Genomic DNA, 25015 nt, shown 5'->3' with positions numbered 1-25015 from the left:
AAATTCCGCAGTGTGAACGGGTCTCGGGGAAACCCATTCACACTGATGTTTACGTTCACAGCACGGAATTCCGTTTGCGGAATTCCGCTGGAATTACGTAGTGTGAACATACCCTCAGTAAATAAGGGCCTTTGTGTTAGATATACATATACACCTGTATGCTAACACCTGTGTTTCCCAACCAGCTGTTGCAAAACTACAACTCCCAGCATGCCCGGACAGCCTTTGGCTGTCCAGGCATGCTGGGAGTTGTAGTTTTGTGACAAAGGCTGACCGGTTGTTGTAGTTTTGCAACAGCAGAAGGCACACTAGTTGGGAAACACTGGCTTACAATGTCCGAAGGTATTATATATGTACTAGTTCCCGGGAAGAGCGCCCCCTCCTGGCTCCCTTTGCCCGGCACACACATGACTGACTCCTCACTACTACATGTCGTCATTACTCAGCGACCACAGCTCTCCCCAGTCAGGCCGAAAGGAGGCGCCGGCTGTAGAGTAAGCTCTCCCCGGCGTGTGTCTAGCAGCGCGGTCTTTGTCTGGTCCTCAGCCCCTTAGAGAAGATGCAGCAGCCCCGGACCTTCAGCTACCCGGAAGTCCTCCGAGACCAGAGCGCAGTGAGTGCATGGCCCCCGGCCGGTGTATGTGTACATGGCGGAGAGTGCTTTGTCACCAGCCGGTTCCTCACATACTGCGGCGCCTGTCTTTACATACACCTACCATATACAGGGACATTCAGCGAGGACAGGGCAGAATGATAGCTGAGCACTAGTCTATTAACATAAGACACATTCCCTGGTCTATCTAACAACCAATCACAGCTCAGGTTTTGTATCTCAATGAGCTCTGGTAAAGTGAAAGATGAGCTGTGATTGGTTGTTATGGGGAAAAGCTTTCCAGTTTTTTCTGACCCACATTTTGATAATGCACACCACAAATGGATAAAGGGGTTAGGGTGTGTTCACAGCACGTTTTTCAAGTACATTTCCCGTGTACGTTTTCATTATTGAAAACGTATGAAACCGTATTGAAAACCATATACATAGACAAATAATCGAAAACCGTACGCACCCGGTTGCGTACGGTTTGCTTGCAATATGGTTTTCTCCCGTACTCAAAAGCGTGGTTGACCACGGTTTTGTCTCCGGTTCAAAAACTACTGCAACTGCATATGTTTTTTTTAAACATGGACGTAAATGGGAAATGCACATGTATACGGTTTTTACTTTGCACATGCGCATTTGCATCCAAAAGTCCCCACCCAAGACCCCTCCCATTAAAAATGGACAAAATTTTCAAAAACTTATGTTTTAAAAAAAAAAAAATAAGAACGGACGGAACTGTATGCACTTTTACAAACAGTGTACGGTTTACTTTTTCCCATACTGTTCCATCCGTTTTTTTGCCATACGGTTCTCTTTAGAAAAAAGGATTGAAAACAGTATGGCAAAAAACGTGATGTGAACCCAGCCTTATCCATGTTTTAACCCCCAGCGTTTTTCAGTTTTTGCATTTTCTTTTTTTTCCTCCTAATCTTTTAAAAATCATAACCCTTTAAATTGTCCACCTAAAAATCCATATTATGGCTTATTTTTTGCGCCACCAATTCTAGTTTGCAGTGACCTTAGTCATTTTACCCAAAACTCCACCGCGAAACGGGAAAAAAAATAATTGTGTGACAAAATTGAAGAAAAAATGCCATTTTGAAAATTTTGGGGGCTTCCGTTTCTACGCAGTACAATTTAAGGTAATAATGACACCTGATATTTATTCTGTAGGTCCATACGGTTAAAATGATACCCTACTTATATAGGTTTGATTTTGTCGTACTTCTGAAAAAATCATAACTACATGCAGGGAAATGTATACGTTTAAAAATGTCATCTTCTGACCCCTATAACTAATTTTTGCCTTTATCGGTACCATTTTTGTTTTGATTGGACTTTTTGATCACTTTTTATACTTTTTTTTTAATGGTATAAAATGTGACCAAAAATGCGCTATTTTGGACTTTTGAATTTTTTACGTGTACGCCATTAAATGGGCACTGTCACCAACTTTATTTTTTGATATGTTGTAGTACTTATGTACTACAACATATCTGTAATATATTTTCATTATTTATTTTTGAGGGTGAATTTTACCTATGAAAACCGTCCACTAGGGGTCTCCCTCCTAGTGGCCGGCTGCAGCACGGCGTGACGTCACGCCTGAATTCGGACTGATTGTGGCCGGGCAATCGGTCCTAATTCATTTACACTGCGCTCGCTCCCTGCCTGTCAATCAGACTGGCGGGAGTGAGCGCATTGGCTCCCCGGCCACTGGCTGGGAGGCCACTCCTCCCGCACACGTCGTCTCCGCCGCTGCCCCTGCACGCCCGCAGCCGGACTCTGCAGTATCAGTAAGCATCAGAAGGAGGGGGGTGTTTGTGACAGGGGGAACTGGGTATGCGGGAGGGGAGGGGGGGGGGGCTGTGACAGGGGGAACTGGGTATGCGGGGGGGGGGGGGGGGGGGGGCTGTGACGGAGGGAACAGGGTATGCGGAGGGAGGGGGGGTGACGGAGGGAACGGGGTATGCGGCGGCGGCGGGCGTAGCGCCGCATGGCACTAAGTTATAGTTCATCTACACTGGGTGCCTCCAGCTGTTTCAATACTACAACTCCCAGCATGCCCTGACAGCCAATAGATGTCAGGGCAAGCTGGGAGTTGTGGTGGTGAAACAGCTGGAGGCACCCTGTGTAGATGAACTAAGGGCAGAAGTCCCCCCAAGCAGGCATCAGTGACGTGGTGCCTGCTGGGCAAGTCTGCCTGGTAGTGAGCACACTACCAGGCAGACCAAAATTTTTTTTTTTTTTAATATAGTAAAAAAAAAAAAATGAAAAGCAGGGAGGGGGTTAGGGATAGATGTGCAATAGGCAGGGACAGAAACAATTTTTTATAGGATGGTGGGAGCTACTCTTTAAGGGACTATAACATTGCACACATTGATCTCTTACACCTGTTCACTGCCATGCGTTAACATGGCATTGATCAGTGTTATCTGATGGCATGGCATTGATCAGTGTTAACTGGATCTCAGGCACGGAGCAGTCATTCGGCGATCGGACACGCAGGAGGCAGGTAGGGATCCTCCTGGTGTCCTGCAAGCCTGTTGCCCATAGCAACTAATCAGATTGCTTCTTTCATTTTTGAAAAGACCTCTGAATAATTAAAGAAGCAATCTGGTTGCTATGGGCAACTTGGCAACTTTTTCTCTGGACAGGTTTTCATAAGTCTCCCCCAATTAGACTACATTTGGCATATTTGAGCCTATGGGCTGGTTGGCTACATGTCAACTTCCCCCTTATTGGGTTAGTTTGGGTTGTTACACATTACTATATGATATAGTTTATTAAAGTGTTTCCTGCTTAGCGGGGTTATCTGGCAGGGGTGGGTTGGGGGGTGATTTTAAAACTATGCTCGTTGTGTGAGATATAAAAAAAAAACCTTTACTTACCTCCAGTGTTCCTGTGATGCCTCTGGTGTCCTGCTCCAGTCCCCCAGTGTGATCATCTTCCTGAGCTGCAGCGGGATGTGCTGCGCCCAGGAGGCACCAAGGCCCAACGTGTGATAGTGCCACTCAGTGAATCTCTGGCCGCAGCGATGTGCTCCCTCAGCCAGCGACTCTCTAAGCAGCAGTATAACACGTTGGGCCCGGGGCAGTCCAGACAGAGGACCAGAGCAGGACACAGGAGGCACAGCTTAAGGGTGAGTAAAGGTGTTATATATATATATATCTCTATCTATGTGTGAATAGATTTCTAAGACAGCACCACTTATAAAGGAGTGTCAAGGGTTAACTGAGTAAGAACCCTATGTCCAGGGAGGGAGCAGCAGCGGAGACGTTGGTGTGTGGAGTCAGCGGAGGTGCTGGAAACAATTGATACAAAAATGCGTCAGATACTATGTAATATTGAAGAAAAAAAGATATCCGCACTCACCGCGAGGCTTCAGACTCTGCGTTCCTGAGTTTTTCTAAATCCTACCACCACCGGATAACACATTTAACTACCTCACTAGACATGTGAACATTGTATAAATATTGCCCTTGTGTGTTTTGCAGATAGATGACTACCATGGGGTTAAAGTGCCTGATCCATACAGGTGGCTGGAAGATCCAGACAGTGAGCAGACAAAGGTATTTCTTTGACTAGGCATATAATAAATATATAGGTTAAAAGGCGTATTCCTATCCTATTCCTTATGTTGAACCCCTTAAGGGCCAAGCCCATTTTGACCTTAAGGACCAGCCAATTTTCGTTTTTGCACTTTCGTTTTTTTCCTCCTCCTTCTAAAAATCATTCCGCTTTCAATTTTGCACCTACAGACCCTTTTGGGGGCTCCCGTTTCTACACAGTGCAATTTCTGGTAAAAATGACACCTGACCTTTTTGTGTAGGTCCATACGGTTACAAGAATACCCAATTTATTTAGGTTTTATTTTATCCTAACTACATGCATGTTTAAAATTATCTTCCGTCCCCTTTTATTTTTCCGCATACGGGGCTACATGAGGGCTAATTTTTTGCGCTGTGGTCTGTAGTTTTTATCGGTACCATTTTTGTTTTTATGGGACTTTTTGATTGCTTTTTATTACCGTATTAATTGTGGTATACCACACACCGGTCTATAACATGCACCCTCACTTTTCCAAGTAAATTTGGGTAAAAAATGTTTTTTACCCAAATATCCTTGTTAAAATGAGGGTGCGTGTGTGTGTGGGTAAACCTCGATAAACTGTTTCTCTCCCTGCAGAAGCCCTTTAAATCATTGAACTGCAGCGGCTTCTGCGGAGCCAGAGTCCCGCCGCCGCTGCCAAATTCCCTCCTCACTGCTGCCTGATTCCCTGCCCATCCCCGGTTTCATAGTTACATGTCCTGGGAACCTCGCTCGTTCATGCTCCGGCGGTGTCCTGAGCTGTCACTGTGCGCCGCGCACTGACGAGTAAAGTCACGTTTAGGACATCACTCGACATTGCGCAGTGCATTGTGTGGTGGTGGGACTCTGGCCCTGCAGAAGCCACTGCAGTTCAATGATTTAAAGTGCCAGCTTTAAATCATTGAACTGCAGCGTCTTCTGCAGGGTCAAAAATAGTTTATCAGCGTATAACCCACCTAAAAATAGGCGTGTGATATGCCGATAAATACGGCAGTTTTTTATTTTTTATATGAAGCGACAAAAAATGCACAATTTTGGACTTTGGTATTTTTTACTTGTACGGTATTTTTTACTTGTAATGCTGTTTAGCTAACCTTATATTTTAATAGTTTACGCAACCGACGGTACCACTAATGATTATTTTAAAAAATGGGAATAGGGGGTGATTTAAACTTTTAGTAGGGAAGGGGTTAATTCACTTAAATTAAATTTTAATTTTTTTTAGCCCCACAGGGGGCTATAACATGCACGGCATTAGCCGTGGGCCCTGACTGCCCATAGCAACCAGGACCCATGGGTTTAAACCGTTCTCTGCTCGCGAGAACGGTTTAAACCCCGTTCATGGGATTAACGGGTACGGCCTGGGTTACGTTAACGGGTATGCCCTGGGTCCTTAAGTACCAGGACATCAGGGCCTACCTTTACGCCCTGTGTCCTGGACGGGTTAATAGACGCAGGTCCCACCTCTTGAGAACAAGGACCCCCACCTTTGGCCTGCTTGCGGTGCATGAAAATGGTTGGAAAGCTGAAAACTGCCAACTGGGCTGCTTTATGTGATTTCCATAGAGATTAATATAAATTGCATAAACATTGTAGCACCACAAGCCATATTGTTTAAGGAACCCCTCCCCCCCCAAGTTAAATAAACAGTGTAGCTCACAGAGCAACACTCATCAACCTCTATCGGAGTTAGGCTATGTTCACACAGAATTCTGAGCAAAATTCTGTGGAAATATTCAGTTTGGAAAGTCCGCTGCAGCAATAATTCCATTGGGGTTCTGCTGCACCATGCACAGGGCAGAATTTCTGCGACAGATGTTTCTGCTATGGAAATCCCGATTCCGGCCTCTGCAGAAAGTGAACCTGCATTGCCGCCTATGGAGGTGGTTTATTTCTGAACGGTCCTAGCGGTGGCGGAACATGCAAATGTGTGGAATGTCTGCCTGTGTTTTTTCCAGGTGGACATTCCGCACATTTTTCCATGTGTGAATATCTCTTTACACAAGACAGCCTGCCTGCTTGGCTGTTTTTTGTTTTTCTGGCCTCCTCTAATGGCTGCAGGAAAGCCGGGGGGCTCTTGTTCAAGATAGGAGCAGGGCATATCCACAGGAAATATTACTTTTAGGTGACATCTCAATTTTCTGATCGCTTGTACTGAAACATTTCTGCATGTCAGGATAGATATAGGTTTATTCCAGGCATGCTTACATATACTAACTATATGGATTTACCAACCACATCTGCTTGAAGTTCGCTTCAAGCATCTAATATTTAAGTAAATTAATATTTTCTGACATTGCTTTAGATTTTTTTCCCAACTAACCTTAGAGTGTACACCCTGTTCTTGTGTTCAGTTTCTTATTTAAAATACTTCCCTTCTGAACTATATTCAACCCTTTACCCCTTCCTGCAAAATCAGGTACGTGAACGTGGTGATTAGGGGTGACTTCCCGCATCACCACTTACATGTACCTGATAAGAATAAATTGTTACAGTGCCGCCGGGCGCTGTGACAGATTATTGAGCTCGGCTGTGCTGCACAGCCGAGCCTGCCTGAAGCCGGCCAGGGACCAATCGCAGCAGTCTCCAGGCCGGCGATCGCTTTGATTGGTCAGTCAGTACAGACAGACCAATAGCAGGGATCTGGTGCAGGGATCCTTCCCCTTCTCCTCCGTCGCTTTTCTGTGTGAAGCAATTGGTGGTGAGGGAGGCCCCATCGGAGAAGGCCACTCTGATCCTGGGTTAACCCTGTAGATGCTGCGGTCACTGAGGCCGCAGCGTCTACTAGGGTAACAGAGGGAGGGAGCTCCCTCTGTCACTGATCCCAAGCAAAGGCAACATATGGGATATTTCTAACTACGTCAGAATTCGAGGAATAAATCTTGAGTTGTATTTCTTTTTAAACACCTACTGTTACAGAAAAAAATTGATTAAAATAAAAAAAAATAAAAAAATAAAATGTTAAAATTCCGCCTCCACTTTGCTTTTTTCTGTGATGGATGCCATCTGGGCCCTGTTTGTGGCTCATGTGTGATATGGGCCTTTCTCATTGACCACACTGGAGTTAAATTTCAGAATTATTCTTTCATATTCTGTACAGAATGATGAGCCATTGAATGTCTAAACTGCAGTTGTGTGATGTGGCCTTTCTTCATTCTCAGGCCTTTGTTGAGGCTCAGAACAAACTTACAATGCCATTTCTTGAGCAATGCCCAGTCAGACAGCTGTTTAAAGAACGGATGACAGAGCTTTATGACTATCCCAAATATAGCTGCCATTTTAAGAAAGGGAAGAGGTAAGTAAAACATTCATGATTTTTGACTACATGAGTTTGGCTTAAAGTGTATCTGTTGTTAACAAACTTTTGGTATAATGTAGATAATTCTATTATATGTATATTTGTAATATACAATAGTAAAAAATAAAAATTATATATACTTTTTTGTCCCCTTTGAGGCTTTATTTCTGTACCATTTTTATATATTTCCTTGGTGTTATTATTGGTAATGATACAGATTTCTCTATCGGCTCCATTGGGGGGCACAGACCGCGGGTATACGTTGCTGTCTCTAGGAGGTTTGACACTATGGTAACAGAAAAGTCGGCTCCTCCCAGCAGGGTATACCTGCCTCCAGGTCACTGAGCTGATCAGTTTCAGCTTAGTGTCTAAGGAGGATAGACACTGGTCTGGGGTTTTCCTCAGACCAGGTCTTTTATTTTCCTAGTTAGGGAATGTGTTAGTTCTTTTATTACTTTTTTCTTTCCATTTTCAGGTGGGGACTCGGGAACTGCGGTTCACTGTTTCCCCATTGCGAGAGGTGGCAGGCATCTGGGATGTACTGTTAACCCCCTCTCGGCAACGGTCAGCGCTTGGGGTTGTACCTCATGGGTCCGGGTCCCCCTACTTCCTTGTTCGCCTCGCTTGGCTTGCTGCAGGTGACAATGCTGACTGAAGATTACATTCTAAAGACTTCTTAAGGTAAGTTCTTCAGACTAAGGTGAGTATATTTTCCTCCCCTTAGGTCGGATTGCAACATCTGGAGTCTCCCTGTTTTGGGACCACTAGCTCATACTTGAGCAGTGTGAGATGGGGCTGGCCATGGGAAATTCACTGCAGGAAAGGAGCACCTTTATTATATGGGGGAGCAGTCTTTTGTGCAGTCAGTGTGTTTGGGGCACAGTTACTTCGCGGCTGCCTCCAGCAGCCGCGGCTCGGCACTTTTCTCTACGAGTGCATAGCGCTCGTTTTTACTTTCACTTTACTTTAGTTTCGGCAGCTGCGTTCCCCCGGAGAGCATATGTCTTCTCATGTGCGCTCGGGGCCGGGAGCGGGCGCCATTATTATTTCTTCTACAGAGGAGCGAACTGGCCACCAATCAGCGCTGTGAGCGCACATGGGAGCTGCAAGGGCCAATCAACAGAGCCCTTGCACCTGGCCCTCCATTACTATTGGCCGGCGTTCGCTCTCTCTCGCTCTCTCTCGCTCGGGTGAGAGAGTTCATTTTTTATGTCCGTGCCCAGAACTGTTCCTCCCTCTAAACAGTTAACTGGAATACTCATTACACCTGTAAAAGCTGTAATGCAAAAATGCCAGGTTCTGCTGAACCCACTGGTTCTGCTGAACACCCCTGCCATTTCTGCCCCGGATGCTTTAGTAGACCCCGTGTTTTTGGCCGCCCCTCCAGCCTGGGTTTCTTCCCTCCCCCAGTCCATATCCGATTTTTTCTCAGGTCTCCCGTTCTGTGGTGACTGCCTTGGAGAGGTCCACCTTACACCGGCCCTCCAGGGGGACCCGCTCCCCCTCTCCCCATGCTTCACGCTCTCACAAGCCTTCTAGAGGTGTCTCCTCTGACTCATCCCCTGGGTCTTCTGGTAGACACGGGCGATCCCCTTGTAGGTCTCGCCTCACCGCTCCTTCTGGCCGCAAACGCCATTCTTCCAGAAGGTGTTCCCGTGGTCACCGCTCTGGCTCTCCAGAGCCGCACACCCGGTCGAAGTCTCCCTCCTCCAGGACTGCATCCACTCGTTCACACTCTCCTGGAGAACTTGCGGACGAGGTTTCCGATTCGGCATCTGACTCAGAGGACCGATCGGACACAGTGGACACGGTGAACTCATTGGTTTCGGCCATAAGAGACACCTTTCATCTAGAGGACCAGGAAACTTCGGACATGACTCCAAAAGTTTCCTTTCATCGTGCCCGACCGGCACCCAAGGTGTTCAGCTCTCATGCTGAATTTGACGCCATTCTGGAATCGGCCTGGAGGCATCCTGATAGGAAGTTTCAGGGTCCTAAGAAAATCCAAGTGCGATATCCTTTCGCCAAGGACTTCATCTCTAAGTGGACTTTCCCTCCATCAGTGGACCCACCGGTTTCCCGCCCTTTCCAAGGCTATTACGCTGCCGCTGGCGGATACAGCTGCTTTCAAGGATCCGGCAGACAAGAAGGTAGAGACCTTAGCAAAGCATGCCTTCGTAGCAGCCGATTCCTCCCTGCTTCCTATCTTCGCTTCTGCCTGGGTATCTAAGGCCCTTTCGGTTTGGCATTCCCAACTCCGTCAGGGTATTCTTTCAAGAGCCCCTAAGGATGAATTGTCAGCTCTAGCTCTTCAATGTTCTAAAGCCGGAGACTTTTTGTTTTCTGCTTCCATGCAGTCAGCCCGTTGTGCGGCATCTGCCACCGGGAACCTGGTAGCCCTTCATCGCTCCATATGGCTTAAAGCATGGAACGCGGATGCCTCCTCCAAAAAGTCTCTCACTGAAATTCCGTTTACCGGTTCACGGCTTTTTGGCAAGCGCCTTGATGAGATTATCTCAGAGGCGACAGGTGGCCAGAGTTCCTTGCTGCCCCAGAACAAGGCTATCACTTCTTTCCGTAGGAAGTCCTCTTCTTTTCACTCCTTTCGGACTTTTGGTTCCAATAAAGGGTAGGCGTCTGCGCGGGACAAAAAGGTCCCTACTTCCCGGGCACGCCCCTCTTGGAAGTCGGATAACCGTTTGGGAACCCGCAAGCCCACTTCCGCATGAAGGGATGCTCCCGCCCGCAGATTTTTCTTGGGTGGGAGGTCGTCTCTTGTTCTTTCGAGAAGCCTGGATCACGCACATTCAGGACTCCTGGGTCAGGGATGTTGTGTCAAACGGGTACCGGATAGAATTTGCCTCCCTTCCGAGGGATCGTTTTTTTCCCTAGCAAAGGAATTTGGGGGGGGGGGGGCCCTTCAGTCCCTTCTTATCCAGGGTTTGGGGGGGGGGGGGGGGCCCTTCAGTCCCTTCTTATCCAGGAGGTCACTATCCCAGTTCCTTCCGAGGAACGGTTTCGGGGTTTCTATTCCAATGTTTTCGTGGTCGCCAAGAAAGGCGGTTCTGTGCAGCCAATCTTGGATCTCAAGCGTCTCAACCAACATCTTCTAATCCGTCATTTCCGTATGGAATCTCTCCGATCGGTGGTGGCATCCATGGATCAAGGGGAGTTTCTTTCCTCGGTTGACATCAAAGATGCCTACCTCCATGTTCCAATATTTGCCGGCCATCAGCGGTTCCTCCGCTTTGCGGTTCCGTAGGGTCTTTTTCAATTTTTAGCCCTCCCCTTCGGCCTGGCCACTGCTCCTCAGGTCTTTACCAAGATCCTGGTGCCAGTGATTGCCCTTTTACGGTCAAGAGGGGTCTCAGTGATTCCCTACTTGGATGACCTCATCAAGGCTCCCACCTCGCTTCGGCTGGATGGTCAACTGGAACAAGTCTGTCCTCTCCCCCACTCAGTCCCTGGTCTTTCTGGGACTTCAATTCGACACGGCCGCTGCTCGGATTCGCCTTCTGCCGGACAAATGATTGACCCTCTTGTCGGGAGTCCGCTCCCTTCGGAAGCCGGTCCCGGTTTCCATCCGTCTTTGCATGGAAGTCCTGGGTCAAATGGTGGCATCCATGGAGGCTGTGCCCTTTGCCCAGTTTCATTACCGTCCTCTTCAACTGGCGATTCTCTCTCGGTGGGACAGGTCTCCTCTGTTTCTCAACCGCAAAATTGTTCTATCTCTACGGTCTCGTCAGTCACTTCTCTGGTGGCTCCGGTCCCCCTGAAGATCATTCCTTCCCCTCCATTGGTAGGTGGTCACAATGGGTGCCAGTCTGTCGGGCTGGGGCGGCGTTTTCAGGGACCGGACGGTTCAGGGCCGCTGGTCTCCCCAAGAAGCCCTTCTTTCCATAAACATCCTGGAACTGAGGGTGATTCATCTCTGTCTGCTCCATTGGGAGTCCCTTCTTCAGGGCCGTCCTGTCCGGGACCAGTCGGACAACGCCACGGCCGTGGCGTACATCAACCGGCAAGGCGGCACTCGCAGCTCAGCAGCCATGGCCGAAGTGACGAAGATTCTTCTCTGGGCAGAACACAGTGTTTCGGCGATTCACATTCCGGGAGTACTCAACTGGGAAGCGGACTTTCTCAGCCAGTCCTCGGCCAACCCCGGAGAGTGGTCTCTGCATCCAGAGGTGTTCACGCAGATCTGCGACCTCTGGGGCACTCCAGACGTGGATCCCCTGGCCCTAGCAGTAGATGTCTTGGTGATTCCGTGGTCGGGTTTTGCTCTGCCCTACCTGTTTCCCCTCTTCCTCTCCTTCCCAGGGTCCTGAGGAAGCTCAAAGCAGAGGGCGTCCCCGCCATCCTCGTGGCTCCGGACTGGCCCCGGAGGGCGTGGTACACCAATGTGGTCAGGCTCCTGGACGATGTCCCGTTGAGTCTTCCTCTTCGGCCAGACCTACTGTCACAAGGTCCCCTTTGCCACCCCAGTTTACAGTTGCTGCATTTGACGGCGTGGCGGTTGAGACCGCGGTTTTAAGGGCCCGCGGTTTCTCCTCGCAGGTGATTTGCACCATGCTCAGGGCTCACAAGCCCTCTTCTGCAAAAATTTACTTGGCAGTCTTATTTTCGTTGGTGCGAATCTCAGGCCTTCTCGCTGGTGATTTTTTTCTGTTCCCCGTCATCTTTCTTTTTTGCAGTTGGGGTTGGAACGGGCTGGCTCTCAGCTCCCTTAAGGGTCAGGTTTTGGCCTTTTCTATTCTATTTCAGTGCCCCCTGGCATCTAATTTTCATGTCCGGACCTTTCTCCAGGGCGTGGCTCATGCTGCCCCTCCTTATCGGTCCCCTTCTCCCCCTTGGGACTTAAACCTCGTCCTAGGTGCCCTGCAAGGCTCGCCCTTTGAACCTCTCAGGGAGATTTCTCTTAACCTCCTTTCCTGGAAGGTGGCTTTCCTTATAGCGATCACCTCCATTCGGAGCTCTTTCCTGCTGCTCTCCTTTTCTGGTGATTCATCAGGACAAGGTTGTTTTCCGTCCGGATCCTTCCTTTTTGCCAAAGGTCGTTTCGGCTTTTCATCTCAATGAGGACATCGTCCTTCCGTCCTTTTGTCCCGCTCCTTCTCATCCCAGGGAGCATTTACTCCACAAGCTGGATGTTGTACGGGCGGTTAGGACCTATCTGTCACCTCTTCCTTTCGTCAGTGCGATTCCTTTTTCGTCCTTACGGAAGGTCGTCGTAAGGGACAACCTGCTTCCAAGGCCACCATTTCTCGGTGGATCCGATCTGCTATTTCGGAAGCTTACCGCTGCAAGCGGAAGATCCCACCCTTTAGGGTTTTGGCTCATTCCACCCGTTCTGTTGGAGCATCCTGGGCCCTCCGCAACAGGGCCTCAGCCTCGCAGATCTCTAAGGCGGCCACCTAGTCGTCTTTGCATACTTTCTCGAGGTTCTACCAGATTCATACCTTTGCATCGGCTGATGCTAGTCTGGGCCGCAAAGTGTTGCAGGCGGCTGTGGTTCAGCCGTCTACCTGACTGATTTTCTACCAACCCAAGGGATGGCTTTGGTACGTCCCACGGTCTGTGTCCCCCAATGGAGCCGAAAAGGAGATTTTTTTTTGTACTTACCGTAAAATCTCTTTCTCGAAGGATCCATTGGTTGACACAGCTCCCACCCTTTCTGGGTTTTCTTTTCGGTTATCTGTCCGAGGGTGTGTTCAGTTATTTTTTTCTGGTTCTCGGACAGTTCTTGGTCTTTTCTTTGACCTGTCGGTCTCCTCCTATTGCTCAGGGACTGAAACTGATCAGCTCAGTGACCTGGAGGCGGGTATACCCTGCTGGGAGGAGCCAACTTTTCTGTTACCATAGTGTCAAACCTCCTAGAGACAGCAGTGTATACCCGCAGTCTGTGTCCCCAATGGATCCTTCGAGAAAGAGATTTTACGGTAAGTACGAAAAAAATCTTTTTTTTGTCCATAATCTGTGAACAAAATACAACTAAAATATGTTGATAAGCTTGTTTTTTTGTCAGTGGTGTCCCATATAACACCCATTTTCTTTCTCATTTAAGGTATTTCTATTTCTACAATTCTGGCCTTCAGAATCAAAGAGTCATGTATGTCCAAGATTCTCTAGAAGCTGAACCACGGGTTTTTCTTGATCCTAATACTTTTTCTGAAGATGGAACTGTTGCATTGCGAGGTTGGATAACTTTCTTTAGACTTTAAAAGTTTAACTGATAAAAATTCATGTGTGTAAAGTCCATATTATTAGGTACATTTATACACTACTCAAAAAAATAAAGGGAACACTAAGATAACATCCTAGATATGAATGAGTGAATTAACTAATCGTATGGAATTCTATCGTCTTTACATAGTTGAATGTGCTGACAACAAAATCACACAAAAATTATCAATGGAAATCAAATTTGTCAATCCATGGAGGTCTGGATATTGAGTTACACTCAAAATCAAAGTGGAAAAACACACTATAGGCTGATCCAACTTTGATGTAATGTCCTTAAAACAAGTCAAAATGAGGCTCAGTAGTGTGTTTGTGGCCTCCACATGTCCGTATGACCTCCCTACAACACTTGGGCATGCTCCAGATGAGGTGGTGGATGGTCTCCTGAGGGATGTCCTCCCAGACCTGGACTAAAGCATCTGCCAACTCCTGGACAGTCTGTGGTGCAACGTGGCGTTGGTGGATGAAGCGAGACATGATGTCCCAGATGTGCTCAATCCAATTCAGGTCTGGGGAACGGGCGGGCCAGTCCATAGCATCAATGCCTTCCTCTTGCAGGAACTGCTCACACACTCCAGCCACATGAGTTCTAGCATTGTCTTGCATTAGGAGGAACCCAGGGCCAACCACACCAGCATATGGTCTCACAAGGGGTCTGATGATCTCATCTCGGGACCTAATGGCAGTCAGGCTACCTCTGGCAAGCACATGGAGGGCTGTGCGTCCCCGCAAAGAAATGCCACTCCACACCGTTACTGACCCAACGCCAAACCGGTCATGCTGGAGGATGTTGCAGGCAGCAGAATGTTCTCCATGGCGTCTCCAGACTCTGTCACTTCTGTCACATGTGCCCAGTGTGAACCTGCTTTCATCTGTGAAGAGCACATGGCACCAGAATTTGCCAATCTTGGTGTTCTCTGGCAAATGCCAAACGTCCTGCATGATGTTGGGCTGTAAGCACAACCTCCATTTGTGGACGTTGGGCCCTCATACCACCCTCTTGGAGTCTGTTTCTTATCGTTTGAGTGGACACATGCACATTTGTGGCCTGCTGGAGGCCATTTTGCAGGGCTCTGGCAGTGCTGCTCCTCCTTGCACAAAGGCGGAGGTAGTGATCCTGCTGCTAGTTTGTTGCCCTCCTACGGCCTCCTCCATGTCTCCTGAAGTACTGGCCTGTCTCCTGGTAGCGCCTCCATGCTCTGGTCACTACGCTGACAGACACAGCAAACCTTCTTGCCACAGCTCGCATTGATGTGCCATCCTGGATGAGCTGCACTACCTGAGCCACTTGTGTGGGTTGTAGACTCGGTCTCATAATACCACTAGAGTGAAAGAACCGCCAGCATTCAAAAGCGACCAAAACATCAGCCATGAAGCATAGAAATTGAGAAGTGGTCTGTGGTCACAACCTGTAGAAACACTCCTTTATTGGGGGGTGTCTTGCTAATTGCCTATAATTTCCACCTGTTGTCTGTTCCATTTGCACGACAGCATGTGAAATTGATTGTCAATCAGTGGTGTTTCCTGAGTGGACAGTGTGATTTCACAGAAGTTTGATTGACTTGGAGTTACATTGTGTTGTTTGTGTTCACTTTAGTTTTTCCCTTTAATTTTTTTTGAGCAGTGTAGTTCTGACATTTTAAAGGGGGATACGTTCTTCAGGGTATTCATTATATGCTGAAAAGTTATTGAACTTTCCTATATACCTGTTCTTTTTCAGTCCTTCAAAAGAAACCATTATTGTTTATTCTGTCCATGTTATGTTATTGACGCACTAGTGCACGGCGTCTTTGATGCACTGTACTTTAAGTAACTCCATTTTGTAAATTTTCAGGGCTTTCGTTTCTACGTAGTACATTTTTCGGTAAAAATAACAACTTCTCTTTATTCTGTAGGTCCATACGATTAAAATGATACCCTACTTATATAGGTTTGATTTAGACTTACTTCTGGAAAAATCATAACTACATGCAGAAAAATTATACGTTTAAAAATGTCCTCTTCTGACTCCTATAATTTTTTTTTTCCCGCGCATGCAGAGATTTTTTGAGTGCTAATTTTTTTGCGCCGTCATCTGAAGTTTTTATCAGTACCTTTTTTTGTTTTGATTGGACTTTTTGATTGCTTATTCATTTTTTTATGGTATAAAAAGTGACCAAAAATACACTATTTTTGATTTGGAATTTTTTTTATGTGCACACCATTGAACTTGCGGTTTAATTAATATATTTTTATAGTTTGGACACTTATGCACGCGGCGATACCACATATGTTTATATTTTATTTATTTTTATGGGAAAAGGGGGGGTGATTCAAACTTTTATTGCGAGTCTAAAATGACGAAAACACATGCCGGTTGCTCAGTGGAGCTGATCGGGACGCCCGCAGCAAAACCCACAGGGTGCCAATCAGCTGAGAGGAGGGGTGGAGATTCCCTACGTGCCTCTGGCTCGTCTGATCAGTGCTCCAGTAATGCAGGCAGCCTGTAGTAATGGAGTGCCAATAACACTGATCAGTGCTATGCTATGGGCTCCTATAGCACAGCACTTAGTGTCAGCAATCACAAGATTGCAAGTAATAGTCCTCAATGTGTTTCCAGCTGTTGCAGAATGCGACAGAATGTGCGACAGAAAAAACCCGACAGAATCTGAAACGCAGAGTAAAAAAAAAAATATACAAAACGGGCGTGGTTTTTGGGAAAAGGGACATGTCCCCTACATTTCATTCAGAATCACTCGTCTTTTCTGAAAACCACTCTGAAAATCATGTGAATTTTCAGGGAAGAAAACCCTACACTTTAAAGCATGTATTACGTTTCCGAAAGCGGAGTAAATTAGTAATTACAATGGAAAAAAAGGTCAGAACAGCAAACAAAACACAACAAAAACTACTCTCCACTCTTAATCGGGACCACTGTTTGGAAAACACTGCCCTAAAAATTGAAGAAAATTAATTTTGTAAAAAGATAATGTTAATAAGCTCCTCCCCTAATAACAGTTTAAATCATGCCCCTCCTTTTTTTCCACCATTTTTAAATCAAACAATGTAAACAAAAATAAACCTATGTGGTGTCGCCGCGTGCATAAATGTCTAAACTATTAAAATATAACACTAATGAAACAGCATGGTCAATGGCGTAGATGTTAAAAAAAAATAAAAAATAAAAAAAATACCAAATACCAGGATTGCAAATTTTTGGTCACTTCATATACCAGAAAAAAAATTAATAAAAAGTGATCAAAATGTCCCATCAAAACAAAAATAGTACCGATCAAAAACTACAGAACACGGCACAAAAAATTTGCCCTCATACAGCCCCTTAGACGGAAAAGTAATACAATTTTAGGGGTCAGAAGGGTACAGTTTAAGCATTCTGATTTTGTATATTAAAAAAACATTAAAAATATGTAATTTTTAGGAAGTAAATTAAAACAAAACCTATAAAAACTGTGTATCGCTGTGATCGTATGGACCTACAGAACAAAGATAATGTGTCGTTTTCAATGAAAAGTGCACTTTGTAGTAGAAACTCGCCCCCAAAAGTTGCTAAATTGCTTTTCTTTCCCAATTTCTGAAAAAATATTTTTTTTTTTTGTTTTGTCGATTTTTGGGTAAAATGAGTGATGTCATTATTACACAGTACATTTGGTGGCGCATAAAATAAGCCTCATACAGGTCTGTAGGAAAATTGAAACTTTATGGCTATTAGAAGGCGAGGTGGAATAAATTATCCCCTCCCCCCTTCCTTCCCAGTGCTTAAGGCAGTGTTTCCCAACAAGGGTGCCTCCAGATGTTGCAAAACTACAACTCCCGGCATGCCTGTATTGCTGGACAGCCTTTGACTGTGCACACGTTCTGGGAGTTGTAGTTTTGCAACACCTGGAAGCACCCTGGTTGGGAAACATTGTCTTAAGGGAAGTCACTTCCAGTGCTGCCTCCCATGTGGTTGCACTGCTCAATAGACCAGGCACGTGAAATGCGGGGGAGGAATTAAGCTCATTTCTCCTCAATTCATATCCAATCTCATGGATTTCATAATTTGTTTATTATATCACAATCTCATATTGAAATTGCAATATTTACCTCCATAATCGCAATCACACTTTTTTCCCCATATCGTGCAGCCCTATTAGCTTAACTGTTTCCCTTGTAGCTTTGACATCCTGTCACAGGGTGAAAAATGCACAGACCTTCCCTCTCCCTCCTCCTCCTCTGGTCTGCTCAGGGAGAGACCATTGGCATGAAAGGGGGGGGGTCACATTACTGCTTATTAGATTTTATGTCTGAAAGCTTTCCTCAGATAACACAGCAGTGAGCCTGTTCTTACTAAAACTACTGTGATCAGAAAAGCTTTCTCAGCTGTCTTAAAATCTAATGAGCAGTAATATGAGCTTCCCTTTTTTTACCCATGCACTCTTCCTAAGCAGACAGGAGGGGAGGGAAAAAAGTTGTGCAAGTGGCACAAGTTTACTACAAAAGTTGCCATTGAGTTCTTACAATATAGTACAAAGTTTAGGCTAACAGCAGAAGCTGCACATTTTTTAACCATTTATGTCTATGACTAGATTTTCTGCTCTTTGAATGGCTAGATTTTCCTTTACATCTGCTCCTCAAATTATTTATGATGTCGTTTCACAGTTCTGTAGGTCAGACTCATAGAGATCACATATTAAGTGTATAATTGGAATTCAACAGGCTTCAAACCAGAGCTACATTTTAACTCCTGATTTTGCCAAGTAGAGAGGACTAGCTTATTTATCTTTATCTCTTAATGGCACGGGCCTACATTCTGTATTTGGTAGTGGACTACAGCAACTCTCTTTTAGTATGTTTCTCCCTATAGAAGTAATAATTGGTGATGTTTCCTTTGTCCAGGCTATGCATTCACCGAAGATGGGGAGTACTTTGCCTATGGGTTAAGTAACAGCGGCTCCGACTGGGTTACAATCAAGTTCATGAAAGTCAGCAACCAAGAAGAGCTCCCAGATATTCTGGAAAGGGTGAAATTCAGCTGCATGTCTTGGACACATGATGGTGTTGGGATGTTTTACAACTCATATCCTAAACAAGAAGGCAAAAGTGATGGTGAGTTAGTTTTAGAGTTTGCTTTAAGTAATAGCTACCATTGCACATTGCATTTTTATTCTGCTATTTGTACCAAAATTGACGAATTTTGCGCCTTTTTGTTGTTGTTCTACGGAGTACACCGTGCGGGATTTTTTTTTTTTTTATAATACTGGACTTTTATTGGTAAAGGGGCCTTTATTTTATTTATTTTTTTAACACTTCATACTTTTATTGAAGAACCTTCTTTTTTATTTTTTTTCCCACTTTTTACAAGTTATTCTATGCTGCAATACATTTGTACTGCAGCACAGTATGACCTTGATGAGCTGCACACACTACAGCCTGTGCGATCCAGCCCCGGGGGAGCACCCTTCCTCTGTCAATGCAATAGATGCCGTTATCAGGATTGATCACAGCATTTATTGGGTTAATGCTGCCGGGACCGACGCGATTGCAGCCCCGGCAGCTGTGGTGGGACCCTAGCTGAGATTGACAACCAGGTCCCTTCGGAAATCTCCTGAGCTGTGCGCGACAGAGCAGGAGATCGTCAGGACGTATGTATACTTCCCAGGGCGCAAACATGTCGGGTACTGGGACATATGCATACATCCTATAGCGGGAAGTTGTTAAAGGGGTACTCCGGGGGAAAACTTTTTATTTTTATTTTTTAAATCAACTGGTGTCAGAAAGTTAAACAGATTTGTAAATTATTTCTATAAAAAAAAATTGTACTTCCAGTACTTATTAGCAACTGTATACTGCAGAGGAAATTCTTTTTTTTCTTTTTTGTCTTGTCCACAGTGCTCTCTGCAGGCACCTGATGCCCGTATCAGGAACTATCCAGAGCAGTAGAAAATCCCCATAGCAAACTTATGCTGCTCTGGACAGTTCCTGACACAGACAGAGGTGTCAGCAGAGAGCACTGTGGGCAACACAAAAAAGAAATTCAAAAAGAAAAGAATTTCCTCTGTAGCATACAGCTGCTAATAAGTACTGGAAGGATTAAGTTTTTAAATAGAAGTAACTTACAAATCTGTTAACTTTCTGGCACCAGTACAGTTTTCCATCAGAGTACCCCGGCAGGGGTCTCAAACTCCTGGCCTGCGGAACCAAATTTTATGGCTCGGGCACCCGGCAGGTGATTTCTTCAGGCATTTAGCCCTGCTTCAGGCAAGCAGCGCTAAATGCCGGAAGTCTTCACACACGTTGGCACACACTGCTGCTGTACTTATATCTCCTTGCTGCAGCCTTTAACGAGCCTTCCTGGAACGGTGCGTCTGTGCGGCGCATGTGAAGACGTCACCTAATGCGCGCATCCCGGCAAAAAAGGCACGTTTTAGGCTGCAGCAGGGAGATGTACCATAAGGGGCGCATGATGGGGGCATTATATATGTGAGGGGCGCATGATGGGGCATTTTATATGTGAGGGGCGCATGATGGGGAATTTTATATGTGAGGGGTGCATGATGGGGGCATTATATATGTGAGGGTCGCATGATGGGGCATTATATATGTGAGGGTCGCATGATGGGGCATTATATATGTGAGGGGCGCATGATGGGGGCATTATATATGTGAGGGGCGCATGATGGGGGCATTATATATGTGAGGGTCGCATGATGGGGCATTATATATGTGAGGGGCGCATGATGGGAGCATTATATATGTGAGGGGCGCATGAAGGGAGCATTATATATGTGAGGGGAGCATGATGGGGCATTTTATATGTGAGGGGTGCATGATGGGGGCATTATATATGTGAGGGGCGCATGATGGGGGCATTATATATGTGAGGGGAGCATGATGGGGGGCATTATATGTGAGGCCAAGCCTCACCCATCTTCTACCTACAGTGGCCCCCAGATAATTTGAGTTTGAGACCCCTGGGTTAAGGCTAAGTCCACATTTTTTAATTTCTGTTGTTCTGCTCTGTCCAAGCACTGCAAGAAAAAAAAAGACATGTCAGATGTGCTAAATGCCAGATGCCAACGACGCCTAATAGGGCCTAGTAATGTTAATGGGTTTGGCCGGGTCGGTCATGATGCCTGGCATTGTATCAGACATAATAGTACATCGAGCTGCACAAGTTTGTCACTTTGGTAGATCTCCTAACTTGATTTTCAAGATCTTTATTTCTGTGGGGCAAATTAAAGCATTTGACATAAAAAAGGAAAAAAAAAGAAAACTATTACAAGGCAAATATATCAATAAGTTAGCTTCCTACAATACTTGCTTGTTTTTATCTGGTCCTCAAAGCTTTTTTTTACAGGAAATGATGTTATTGGCTATAATTCTTTACATTTCTGGTGATTTAGTTCAGTTTTAGGTGTGGTCTATATGTTCCATCAAGCCTTGCATTCATCTGAATACACAGCAAGGGCAAGACATGGAAAGTGTTAAGATCAGAATTCTAGAGCCCTCTTGTTACCATTGCAACTAAGCTTAATTGCACTCACAGGCAGCTTCTTCGTTTGTTTTTTTTGTTTTTTTTCTGGTTGGTAAATGGTCCATAAGAGTCTAAAGGTTATGCATGTCACCCAGTGGAAAAGACAAAGATTATTGTTTTATTTATTTACATTATTTATTTAGCAGTTTGCTGTTCAACTGTTTGTTTTAAATTTTATTTTGTATAACAGGTACGGAAACATCAACCAATATTCATCAGAAACTCTTTTATCATGTCCTCGGGACCAACCAATCAAAGGACATTTTATGTGCTGAATTTTTAGATGAGCCTAAATGGATGGGGGGTGCTGAGGTAAGATAAAGCCTTCTAGTTTTCTTAATAACTACTGTGGTTAGGGGATATGAACTTTTTAAGACTGAGCTACAACATCATTATGCATTTTGAGCCCATGCACACTCTTCTTCGGATAATTTGGGGATAGTGTGCCATTCTTCCCTGCAGATCCTTCCAAGCTCTGTCAGGTTGCGTGGGGGTCATCAGTAGACAGCCATTTTCTCTCTAGAGAAGCTCAGCTGGATTCAAGTCAAGGATCTGGATGGGCCAATCAAAGACATTCAGAGTTGTCCCCTAAGCCACTCCTGTAATGTTTTGACTGTGTGCTTGAGGTCATTGTCTTGTTAGAAGGTAAAATTTTGCTCAGTCTGAGGTCCAGAGCACTCTAGTTAACCAGAGTGACCATTAGGCTTTGGTCACCCCTCTTACCAAGGCCCTTCTCCACTGATTACTTAATTTGGTGAGTGGTCAGCTCTAGAAAGGTTAAGGTTTTTGCTTCTAAATAAATTAGCAAAAATGTCTAAAATTCTGATTTCACATTCTTATTATGAATAATTCTTATTGATGTTTTTACATTCTTACACACTGCAAGATAAAAAAATAAAACACCTCTAGTAAACAGCAAACCTATAACAATAAGTACCAAGTCAAATGTAAAAAATACACATATCTTTATTGCAACTTTATTGCAAGTCTATAGGAGGGGGCATGGTGGCCGCCACATCCCCTCCCACAGACTTACATTGAGTGGGTGGGGCGTGGTATCATGAGGGGGTGGGGCTGTGACGTCACTAGCCTCCGGCTCCTGCATCGCCAGTCATCAAGCACGGAGCGAAGTTCACTCGGTGCACCAGATGACGGGGTGCTGCAGGAGAGGTCGTAGGGGTTCCCAGTGGCGGGACCCCCGCGATCAGACATCTTTATCGAATACCCCTTTAAGAACAATGGACCAGATTTATCAAACTGTGTCAGAGAAAAAATGGAGTGATTTTTCCCCCAGTAACCTATTACAGCTGGTTGGTTGCTATAAGAAAAATCACTCTGTTTTATCTCACACAGTTTGATACATTTAGGTTCATTGGCCCAGATTTATGTCCTGGGGCCCCAGTACTTAACACACCAGGACGTACATCTACTTTCTACACACGAAGGGAGCGCAGGAGCTTTCAGCAGCCAGATACCGGCTGGTTATTGTGGGCATCCGTGATCACGTTGATGCCCACAATAAACCCTTTAGATGCTGTGATCAATACTGAACACAGCATCTGAAGCATAACTGGGGCTTAGTAAGACTCATCGGATGACCACCAAGATGGCAGTTGACAGGTCCCCTCACCTGCTTTCCGTGCTCTGCTGTAGTCTTCTTTTCTGGTCTGCCTTCTAGCAGATTGCAGATAATACTTATGTGCTGATAATACTGATTGCATAGCACTGAACTGTATTAGCAATCTAATGACTGCTATAAAAGTCCCCTATGGGGACGACATAACGTTTTTAAAATAAATATTAAAAAAAATGTGAATAAGCCCCTCCCCCATTAAAATATGCAAGCTATTAAAATATAATGTTAATGGTCCTGTTCTTTGAACTGTGTAAATGTTTAAAGCAAAAAACTAAATTCCTGCTTTTTGGTCACATCATTTAAAAAATAAAATAAAAAGTGATTAAAAAGTCACACATACAAGGAAGTGGTATTGCTTAGAAACTGCAGATCGCAGGGCAAAAATGAGCCCTCCTACAGCCCAATATATGGAAAAATAAGAAAGATATGGGGGTCAGTATAGGGCTATTTTATAGGGAATCTGTCATCAGTGTCACATGCACTAACCTGTTGGTACAGGCTGGTAGTGCAGCTGACACTGATAATGATACTTGCCTATCCCCAATCCATGGACCTGTTTGCCCATTATCCTCCTCATTTGGGTGGCAGGCTTGGTACATGGGCGGGTGGAGCTCCAGGAGCACACTGACATCACTACTGCAGTTTCTTTAACCTGTTGGGGACCAAGGGCGTACAGGTATGCCCTTGCGTCCTTGTACTTTAGGACCAAGGGTGTACCTGTATGCTCTGGTCCCGTTATTGGGGTTGGAACAACCCCTGTGGGTCCCGACTGCTATCAGCAGCTAGGACCCAGGGCTAATGCCGGACACAGCCTATCGGGCCTATGCCCGGCATTAACCCTTTAGACGCTGAGATCAAAGTAGATTGCAGCATCTAAACGTAAATTTGTCCCGGCAGCTCAGCGGGACAGCCGTCATTTAACAGACAGCATACTATTTTGGAAGCATTAAAAAATGCAACCTGATTTTTCGTTATTACCCCCCAGGTCAATATTCTGCAGACATAAAAGGGTACTCCAAAGGGGAAAAAAATCTAATAAACTGGTGTCACAGAAAGTTAAACAGATTTGTAAATTACTTCTAAGCCTTTCAGTACAATTTTAAGCTAAAATCTTCAAGCCTTTCAGTACCATCAGATGCTGTATGCTCCAGAGGAAATGATGTAGTCTTTCAAGTCTGACAACAATGTACTCTGCTGAAACCTTGACACCTTGGTCCTTATCAGGAACTATTGGAATATTTGCTCATGCTCTTCAGTCAGCAGAGAGCACTGTAGTCACACTAAAAAGAACTACATACAGCAGTTAATAAGTACAGCAGCAGCAGTTAATAAGTACTAGAAGATTTGACTTTTAAATAGAAGTAATGTACAAATCTGTTTAACTTTCTGCCATTAGTTGATTTGAAAATATTGCATTCCGTCTGTGGCAGAATCTGGGCCCCAGTTCCAGCGGTGGCGATAAGGAGGATCCCATTGCAGAAGCAGGAGGTAAGGCTGCCTCCTGTTGTTGCATAGCAGCAACTCCCAGCATGTACAAAAGGGCATGCTGGGAGTTGTTGTTATGCAATAGCAGAAGGCCCAACTATAACTCCCAGCATGCCCTTTGGTAGTTTGTGCATGCTGGGGGTTGTAGTTATGCAACAGCTTGAGACCTATTTTTTCTATGAAAAAGTAGGCCTCCAACTGTTGCATGTACGGACAGCCGAAGGGCATGCTGGGAGTTGTAGTATTGTGCTTTTGGCTGTCACACTGAGAGTTTGTTACCTAACTCAGTGTTCCGCAATTAGTGTGCCTCCAGCTGTTGCAAACTACAACTCCCAGCATGCCCTGATAGACTGTACATGCTGGGCGTTGTAGTTTTGCAACAGCTGGTTGCGAAACACTGAGATAAGTAACAAACTCTGTGATTTGCAACCAGTGTGCATCCAGCTGTTGCATAACTACATCTTCCAGCATGCACGGACAGCCAAAGCAAGTTTGAGATGCATCAAATTTTCTGCTGCATATCAAACTCCCAGTGGGAAACTCACGGTGAACTCCTGCCCGTGTGAATGTACCCTAAAAACACGACACTACACAAAATAAAAAGTAAAACACTACATATACACACCCCTACACAGTTAATCCCCCGCCCCCAAT

At 45.3% G+C, this 25015-nt stretch overlaps 1 protein-coding gene across 1 annotated transcript in view; it reads left to right on the top strand.

Moving 5' to 3' along the window:
* The first annotated feature begins 422 nt into the window (after nucleotides 1-422).
* The window catches only part of PREP (prolyl endopeptidase), a 182890-nt gene continuing 158297 nt past the window's right edge, over nucleotides 423-25015 (top strand). Inside the window, exons 1-6 of the mRNA XM_056566220.1 lie at nucleotides 423-613; nucleotides 4099-4173; nucleotides 7354-7487; nucleotides 13552-13682; nucleotides 18603-18812; nucleotides 21431-21552. Of these exons, the coding sequence (XP_056422195.1) occupies nucleotides 560-613; nucleotides 4099-4173; nucleotides 7354-7487; nucleotides 13552-13682; nucleotides 18603-18812; nucleotides 21431-21552 (726 nt within the window). The 5' untranslated portion in view covers nucleotides 423-559. The remainder of the gene's footprint in view (nucleotides 614-4098; nucleotides 4174-7353; nucleotides 7488-13551; nucleotides 13683-18602; nucleotides 18813-21430; nucleotides 21553-25015) is intronic.

Source organism: Hyla sarda, chromosome 3, assembly GCF_029499605.1.
Source record: "Hyla sarda isolate aHylSar1 chromosome 3, aHylSar1.hap1, whole genome shotgun sequence".
Lineage (NCBI taxonomy): Eukaryota > Metazoa > Chordata > Amphibia > Anura > Hylidae > Hyla > Hyla sarda.
The sequence above is the reverse complement of the archived record's forward strand: the minus strand, read 5'-3'. Positions and strand labels throughout refer to the sequence as shown.